The following is a 9,034-nucleotide window of genomic DNA, read 5'->3' on the forward strand; positions in this document are numbered from 1 at the left end:
TGTTGGAACAAGAATAAACAAGCAAATTTTGTTGAAGAGTGTGATGGTAAGCAATGTCCTTTCTTTGCTATCTAATATTCCAATGTTGAAATGGGTGGAAATTAATAATTGAGTAGCGGTTGTAGCACTCACATAGCTAAAGATGGGAACATCTTCAAAGATATTGACCACTTTATCAAAGTGAAAGTTCGACTGGAAATAGTGTAACTTCCCTCTTTTTACTTCCCTATCTTAGGCATGTGATTGGTTGAATAAAGAGTAATTACACTTGTTATATAATCTGTGGTAGTTTACAGACAAAACAATGCTTACTATGAAAAACTTGTTATATCATTCATGTTCTTAATAATATTATCACTAGTAGTTGTATATTAATTAATTGTGTGGACCCAGTGTTATGAATCTCTCCCTGTGAAGTTGGAACTCAGGTTTTGCATGTGCAAATCAACTAGTACATTACATATATGTAGATAAAAAACCTTGTAAATAAGGAAACAGGCATGCCCTGCTTGACATGAGTAATTGACAAATTAGTCCTCGAGCTAAATTTATTTATCTTCTCTCATGCACGAAAATATTCAAAATTCATCAACTTCTAGTTACTGTAATACCTAACTGCTTCACTTGTAACTCAGTGAATCCTTGTTCCCCATTAGGCCTTAGCTTAGAAGGAACATTTGGACTTGCTTCCAAATTGTTCATGCATTCTTCATCTTCATGATTTTCTTGAGCATCCTTCCCAGCACATTTTTCTTCCTCTTTACTTTTACCCCAAAGTAGAATATACGTGCCAGAAATAACCAAGACTGATCCTGCAACACTGCTTATTGCATATAGGGATGCATCAGGGACAATGCAATGTAAAAAGGTGGGGAAAAATGACAAAATTTTTGTACAATTTCTTAGGTATGATTAATACAATTTTTCTATTAGAATTGAAGTTTTATTTCGATAATATGCATTTACTTTTAATACAAATCTCATTCATATAAAAAGTAAATACATATTATTCAATTAAAGAACAGTACCAACCATATCTACAAAATTGCACCTAAGTTTTGTTTGAGAAAAAAAAGATAACAAAAATAATAACAACTAAAACCAACCTTCCCAGGTAAATCTCCTCATGTAATATAGAGAAATCAAGCACGGCCACAAACACCTGTAGAAGAGGGGTAAATGCTGAAGTAAAAACTGGACCCCTTTGTTTGACACACCATGACATTGCCACATAGCATAGGCCTGATCCAACCAGCCCCTGTGTCCACAGACACAAAACAAAATTTGAATGCGAAATTTAATATAGATAATTCAGGCTAGCTTGTTGAATTAATCTTATACAATATGCTAATTGATGTTTAAATTTGTGATGGATTGATTTGTATTTGTAGAGGTATATTTTTTCAGAGAAGTATAAAGTTGTTGTTGTGACACACGTCGAGCTTAAATCCTAATAGATTTATTTTTGAAAATAATCCAAAAGGTCTTATATCCATAGAATATTTGTGTTTGCATATGAATCCATGTTTATTCTCTTATTCTAATATTATGAGATTTTGTTTTAATCCCAATCATTTGAACTACAGTAATTTGAAAAGAATCTTTCACAAATATTTCTAAATGATGAAATTTTGTGATAAGATATATACTTACAGAATATACAACAGTCAATATCTCTAACTTCCCTTTGAGAATCCATTTGGCATTATTTCTGTCTATGAGCAAAGTTAATATTGCTGATTGAATGGCAGCAAAAAAGGACAAAATGGCTGTGCTAGAGTATTGGCATGGATACTTTTTGCTGATCCTTGCTTGTATAAGAAACCATGAAGACCACAAGAGGCATCCTGCAGTTAGAAGCAGTGAACCTATGATCCATTTCTTTAACTTGGATGCTGATGGTGTTGCTGTGCCTTTGTCTGCTATGTGCTCTTGTTGTCTGTTGATTAAGGGCATTCCTTTATAAAGGATCAACAACAAAGCTCCTCCAATACACACAAAAGTTCCCAACACTTTGGCCTTGGAACTCAAGCTTTTAATGTTCACCTTCTCTATCCTAACAATTTCAACATGAAGGGTCACAAAAAATTGTAGGATCTAATAATCTAATAGAGGAGCATTAAAATTACAGTCTCAAATTGTAATTATAATTATTATATTTCACAATAATTAAGTAATATATATCCTTTTGCTTGACTTACCCCAGTGGCAGTGCCAAGATGAACGTGAATACAGGTACCGTGTTAAGGAATGCGCATGAGAATGTAGCAGATGTATATTCAAGTCCAATAAGATAGAGATATTGAGTGAGTGTCACCCTGAAATACATTGATAACTTTATCTTAACTTTTTTGGGGTTAATAATTAAAACAAAATCATACAGATCTAAAGGTGTGTCCTTGGTTAGGAGAGCAAGTAGAGTAGAGTACTTGGTACTTACCCGACAAGAGCACTTAGGAAGAGCAGACATATTATGTGACCCTCCAACTTCCTTTTCCTGTAAAAACAAATTTAAAAAATCACCATTTGATATCTATTGTACATTTTAGTGATACTAAAAATAAGTTTGATAATTTGAAATAGTATGCATAATGTTTTAGATTCAAGTATCGATGTGATATTGTACATAAAAAAACAAGTTGTTGATTCGAGTAAAACTAATTTAATCGCTTTAAATAAGGTTTTAAGATCAACTTTGTGAATTGAATAAATATATTTGAAAAGTGAAATTCTAATAAAAATGATCAGTTAAATTAGATTGATTATCATAAAATTGATAATTCTTTTGTACCAATAATATTATTTTAAAAAAATAATATTAAGTTGAATAAAATAACTTGCACTTAGATAAAGAAGACCATATAAAAGGCACATAAAAGTGAATAATTTAAGTAAATGGTATACCTTTCATAGAAGCAAGCAATAGGTGCCAAGAAAATGGCTGAAATTGCCTGTCTATATGTTAAGATGGTCAAGTAATCCAGTCCTTCATTAAGAACCTTCTTCAGAAATATATTCACAAAAGCCAGAGCTAAATTAACTATAATCATCACCAAAACTGGCTTCCAAAGTTCATGGAACTTCACCAATGTCATGATTTTTTTTTTTTTTTCCTTTTTCTCTTACTATATTTTTTGTTGAGCTGTGGAAGAATGCTATGATGCTTGATAACTTCTCCAATATATAGAGGAATTAATTAACCCCCAAGAAGAGAGGAACAAATTCAACGTCAAGATATATATTCCATTCCAAATATTTGTTTTCATTTTTATTTCTTTGGTGGGGGAATTTACGAGATAGCATAGGTTATTCGTTATCGTCATGTAATTGACCTCAGCTTTCTATTATTGGAATATATGTTTATTTGTAAATATTATTTACTGTTTAGATCTCTCAAGCATGACCACTCACGTCTACTCATTGTTGCTATCTACTGTTATTAATGGTTTAATACAAGCTCCTCACTAGGGGTCTTTTGGGCTTTGTATATTAATAAGACATGAACCTTTATAGTTTATATCTGTCTCGAACTAAAAATCCTTTTTATTAAGAAAAAATGGGCAGCATAAATCTAATTTTAAATTAATCTTTAGTAAAACTTTGTTAAGAATTGTTAACCCCTTTAATAAATTTGAGTATTTTCAAGGGTCAGTCATTTAGTTTTGTCCTAGAGTTATATTAGTTTAAGAAAAACAAAAAAACTACTAAACATGTTATGCTATTATGAGCCAACTATTATATACATATTTTTCTTATTATATTTCTAATATGTGATACAGTTATACAAATTTGTTTAGATAATATTAAATATTTATAACTCTGTTAAGAAAATTTTTAGCTCAAATAATTGATCAATATGCGTGAGTTGTTGTAATTCTTTTTCTGAATTTGATTATTACATGTGAAAAAAATTATTAATCCTTTTTTAATGCAATTCACATTTTTTTTAAGTCTTAAAAATATTAGTTGCATTGTTATTAAAAAGATGCACTCTCCTAAGAGATGAAATGTTACCTAAACCCTAAACTCTACTAAGAGATGAAATATTTTATCTTATTTAAGTGTAAATAAACATCTTCTATCCAAAAGTATGAATGATTTTGTAACACCCCGATTTTCACAAATTACATGAAGGCTCAAAGCCCAATAAGGGTGATTTAGTAGCCTAGAACGAGTTGTTCCCAAACTAAAACGGGTCGTTTCAAACTACTAAAAAAGTCTATAAATCCTAGATTAGAACGAGTTGTTTCAACACAGGCTGTTATGAGTAAAAGTTGAATCCAGAACGGACCGTTCCACTTTGGAAACGGGTCGTTCCAAACATGGCCATTGTGAGTTAAAACTCAACTCCAGAATGGACCGTTCTGGTTTAAGAACGGGTCATTCTAGATGCGAATTCAACACATGATGAATGAATCCAGAATGGACCGTTCTGGATTTGAAATGGGTTGTTCTGGCCACTTTTGACGTCTATAAATAGCATACTCGGACACTGCTCCTGGACACACTCTTTAAAGACCAAGGAGAACTAAAGGAAGAAGATCAATCAGATTCTGCTCTAACTTCACTTTCTACTTATTTAGGTAAGGGGGGAGTGAGAAACCTCACTCGGGGGTGTGGGAATATATGTTGGGTAGCAAGATTGGCCCCTAATCCCTTGCTTGATGTATGCTTCTAGGAACAAACAAAATATGAATGTTTTTTATTTTATTTTTTGAATGTTCTGTTGCATTCCTTGTGTGATATTGAGCGTAAATATGTGTTTAATTTCAAAAATAGATAAGTTTTGAGATGAATTAGAGTGCTCTGTGGGTTCATGAGCGAAACCCTATGAGGGACAATTATGAGTATGATTATGAGAAATGTGAAATGTGAAATGTGAATATGATGAGATAATGTGAAAAGTGAATATGAGCATGATGAGGATAAGAATCTCCAAATGATGATCTTATGAGTATGACTATGTGAAATGTGAACAAATGACATGAGACATGACGTGAATGACGTGCTATATATTGTGAGCACTATGACTATGAGAATGTGAAATGTGATGAAATGAGATAAGACATGAAAGTCCATGACAAGTAAAGTGATGAGTCCATGAAGTGTGAATGTGTGTGACATGCATCATGTGCATCTATGTGAAGGGTACAATGTAGAGTACACCGTTAGGGAAGGCCCTCCTTGTATAACAGCTTGGGGGAGTCCTAGGGGATAATGTAGTTTGGATGTCTCGATTCCGCCCGTTTGTGAGCACGAGACGTAACTTGCTCAGCTTCGGTATCCCGACCAGATCCTAGCAGTACATCCTTCTAGTTGAGAGTGTATGGGTAGCTCCCTACATGTACTCCTAGACTACCTTAGGTGTGTTGTTTAGGCAGCACACTAGTGATATGTGATATGTGATTGACGCCACATGCATGCATTTATGAGTTGAGTCCATGACATCATTGCATGATAAATGAGTGTGTGTGTGATACTGATTGTGTATGTATATTGTTTACATGTGATTTGTGCTTGTGACTTATGTTTGTTGTGTGTGTGTTACCTAACCTTTATTTCAGCACCTGAACCTGAGTGAGATGTTTCTCACTCTCTTGTTGTTCTTTGTATGTATTTAAATTGTGTTGCAGGTGATCATCAGCATGAGGATGTTGGTGATGAGACTTAGGCTTCAGTTAAACGTGCTTTGATATATAGGATATGTGACATTGAGGCATAGTTAGGCTTAGTTTGGGAATTTAGTTTCTTTCTTTTGTTTTAGAAAATCTTTAACTTTATTTCTTCTGTAATTTCCGCAAGTGAATTATGATTATGTTTACGAATGTGAATTCTCTACTCTCATGTTAGTGAAACCATGGTTTTAATTCAAAAGGTTTATTTACTCCAAGAATATGTTTTCATAATTATTGTACATGTATGTTAGGGTAGAGGGTGTCACAAATTTTATATTTAATATTTTTCCTTATTATTTAAAGGAATGAAGATAAGAAGAGATGAATGTTAGTATTTTTTGTTTTTTGCAATCATTATAATAGTGGGAAGTAATGTGGAAGAACTTGATTTGTTACTTTAAGTGGATTCTCTCTTTTTAACTATTTCTTTTTTCATATAGAATATTTGAACTTGAAACTTTGAAGATTAAGTTTAGTTTTATTTAGACTAATGACTAATTGATAGTTAAGTTTTAATTTAAACAAGTGACAAGCTATCTCAAAAACTTATTTTACAAGTCACATAAATAGTAAATTTACACATACAGATGCACATAATTAAAATCTACAAATATTGTATTTTATTTTTAAATCTTTCAACATGAAAACCTGTTTTGTTTTATCGGAACAAATTTCTTTCCTACAAATAAAAAATACACAAACTATTAAGTAAGGCACTAAGGCACAAACTAAGTAAAGGACACACTAAGTGAGATAGACCCCACTAAGGCACACAAGCATTGAGCAAATGCATGATGACACAAATAGGTATTAAGTAAAGGACGTCAGAATGAGTTGAATAAAATAAGACTTCACAAGACTAAAGGTGTGAGGAATCGTTGGAAGAAATCTATCGAGAGACACACAAGAAAGTGGGAAATGAACAAAGAAAGGAATTAAATTATTATATTCGGTTGTAAATTTAATCACTAATATTTTTTTTTAATAAAGATAAGAAAGACTATAAATTTATAATGAAGATTAAACTTAGGTTCCATGTTTTTAATTACCTTAATCTCTCATCATTCAATCAGTAGACTAATTTAGTAGTTATTTAATCACAACATAACATCATGTATTCAATTTACATTTTTACAACAAAATAAGCAATTGATCGAGTATACTTTTATTCCTTCGCTACCGAAGAATTGATTGCCAATTAAATTTATTCGAATTTTGTTTTGCCAATATATTTGTCAGTTGTAAACTCTATTGCTTATTGCAACCGAAAGGAATCAATAGTTATAAAATTATAGCTCATTTTGATCACTAATTAGTAGTGGATCCAAGATTTTAACAATTAATAATTATTATCGTCATATATATATATATATATATATATATATATATATATATATATATATATATGAAATATGAATGTTAAAAATAATCAATAAATTTAATATATAAAATTAGGAGTACAAAATATAATATTTTTTAAATATATATTAATAATTTAATTAAATATCTGTTCATTCTTATTATTATTATAATGTAAGTCTAATATCAATCGGTCTAATAGAAGAGTTAAGGTAGTATGTATCATATGTTCAAATTAAACTTTTGTTATTGACATTATATTCCTATGGTTAAAAAAATTATTGTTTTTTGTAATAAATTTTTTAGTATAAAATACATGTATCATCCATTAAAGATAATCATATTTGAGTTGGAAAGGACTATTATGAATGACAATTTTCTTTTCAATTATTTAACATAACTACATACTCATACTTATGTTATCTCAAGAACTAAAATTATAAATTACATAACTTTTACACATTTTTTCTTAATCGATATTAACGACAATAAAATTTAAATTTTGAATTTAAGAATTGTACACACTAACATTGTAAAGCGATTTTACATAATCATCTAATTACAATTCACTATATATTGATTTTTGAAACAAATACTTTTAAAGTCATATAATTTATGACTTTGATGGGCTTAACTATGTAAAACTAGGTGTATGTTGATTAAAATCTTAAATTTAAGACAAGTACAAATATTTATTTTAGGTTTAAATATATTTTTAATTTCATAAATTTATGGTAAACTTATTTTTGATACCTCAAATTTAAAATTATTGTTTTTAATCCTTATAATTTTTAAAAATCTTGTTTTAGTCTCTTAGACTACTTATAACACATACGAAAGTGACAAATTGAGACAATTATACAATATTAATTAAGTTTAATGTAATGTTTTCACTAACGGGATACTAATAGGTAAATTTTATATCACAATTTTTAACAAAGTACCAAACAAAACTTGAATATAAAGACTTAAACAAGATTTTTTGAAATCACAAATATTAAAAAGATTAATTTTAAATTTGAGAAAATTATAGATTAAAAATATATGTAACTCTTTATTTTATCTTTTTAAATCTTTTAACTTCAAATTTCTTCCCTTGAATTAATGCTTTTTAAGTCAAAATAATGAAAGAAAAGAATCTTGAAATATATTAAGAACCAAATTTGCATGTGTATCAGGTACGCTGTAACCAAATCTCTAGAATGTAGCATCCCGTTCACGTCAATACTTTTTAGGGTCAGTTTCAATACTTAATATTATTCCTTTTGCCTTTATACCACTTGGATCAGATTTTCTGCCTGTTTTCGATCACTCGAATAAAGTGCTTAGCATATAATTTTATTTTTATTATTATCATTGACATCAGAATTAGCTTCTCTTGACTAAGTTTATTTATAATTAATTTGCTTTAAGTCTTATAATTCATTCATTAATTACTCTTTTGAAAGGGTTGCTACACATAATAATATAATAGTAGTGCTAGTTGCAGCAAGCATAATTAGAAGAAAGCTGGTCTCCATTTTCTTTAGAATCTGATTTTTCTGAATTTACGCAGTTACTTTTTTAGTTTTATTACACGACAAGATGTCACACTTTTGCAAATAAAGGAGGGAAGTGGATACCAACTTGAACTATCAAATATCGATTTGACTGAGATTAATTGGAGTTTAACTAATTTTCAAATACCAAGTGTCTAACATGGAATATAAAAGAGATGGAAAGTGATAGGAAATGGAATCATGCTTTGCTTATCAATTTATCATGGTCGGCCATTATTATTATTTTTTACAATAACTCATGCATGTAATCTATAAAACTTCAATTAACTAATTGAAATATACCCCTTAATTCATCATGTTATAAAGTAAAAGCTGGTCATTTTTTTTTCTTCATATAATTAAGTATTCTTTTATCTAATATTCTTTTATTTTTTTGTTATTTTCGTCAAATTCTAACACTAAAATATTGACGTATTAATATTGTGATGACATCATGTGCCA

The 9,034-nt window shown here is 29.9% G+C and overlaps 1 protein-coding gene across 1 annotated transcript; it reads right to left on the reverse strand.

Annotated features, from left to right (window-relative positions):
• Positions 1-417: 417 nt before the first annotated feature.
• On the reverse strand, positions 418-3,833 carry LOC109800092 (WAT1-related protein At3g30340). The gene is made up of 6 exons (XM_020360784.3): positions 2,905-3,833; positions 2,441-2,497; positions 2,202-2,318; positions 1,654-2,056; positions 1,107-1,258; positions 418-820 (listed from the first exon to the last, which is right to left on the reverse strand). The coding sequence occupies exons 1-6, from the start codon at positions 3,093-3,095 to the stop codon at positions 589-591; spliced, it is 1,152 nt and encodes a 383-aa protein (XP_020216373.1). The 5' UTR covers positions 3,096-3,833; the 3' UTR covers positions 418-588.
• Between the last annotated feature and the right edge of the window lie 5,201 nt (positions 3,834-9,034).

Source organism: Cajanus cajan, chromosome 11 (assembly GCF_000230855.2).
Source record: "Cajanus cajan strain Asha chromosome 11, NIPB_CcT2T_4, whole genome shotgun sequence".
Classification (NCBI taxonomy): domain Eukaryota; kingdom Viridiplantae; phylum Streptophyta; class Magnoliopsida; order Fabales; family Fabaceae; genus Cajanus; species Cajanus cajan.

Excerpts from the sequence above, each read along its gene's own strand:
- LOC109800092 (XM_020360784.3), bottom strand. The coding sequence starts at position 3,095 with ATGACATTGGTGAAGTTCCATGAACTTTGGAAGCCAGTTTTGGTGATG. Across the intron at positions 2,498-2,904 it reads ATTGCTTGCTTCTATGAAAG|GAAAAGGAAGTTGGAGGGTC; the intron begins GTATACCATTTA and ends TTGTTTTTACAG. Across the intron at positions 821-1,106 it reads GAGGAGATTTACCTGGGAAG|TGTTGCAGGATCAGTCTTGG; the intron begins GTTGGTTTTAGT and ends TGCAATAAGCAG.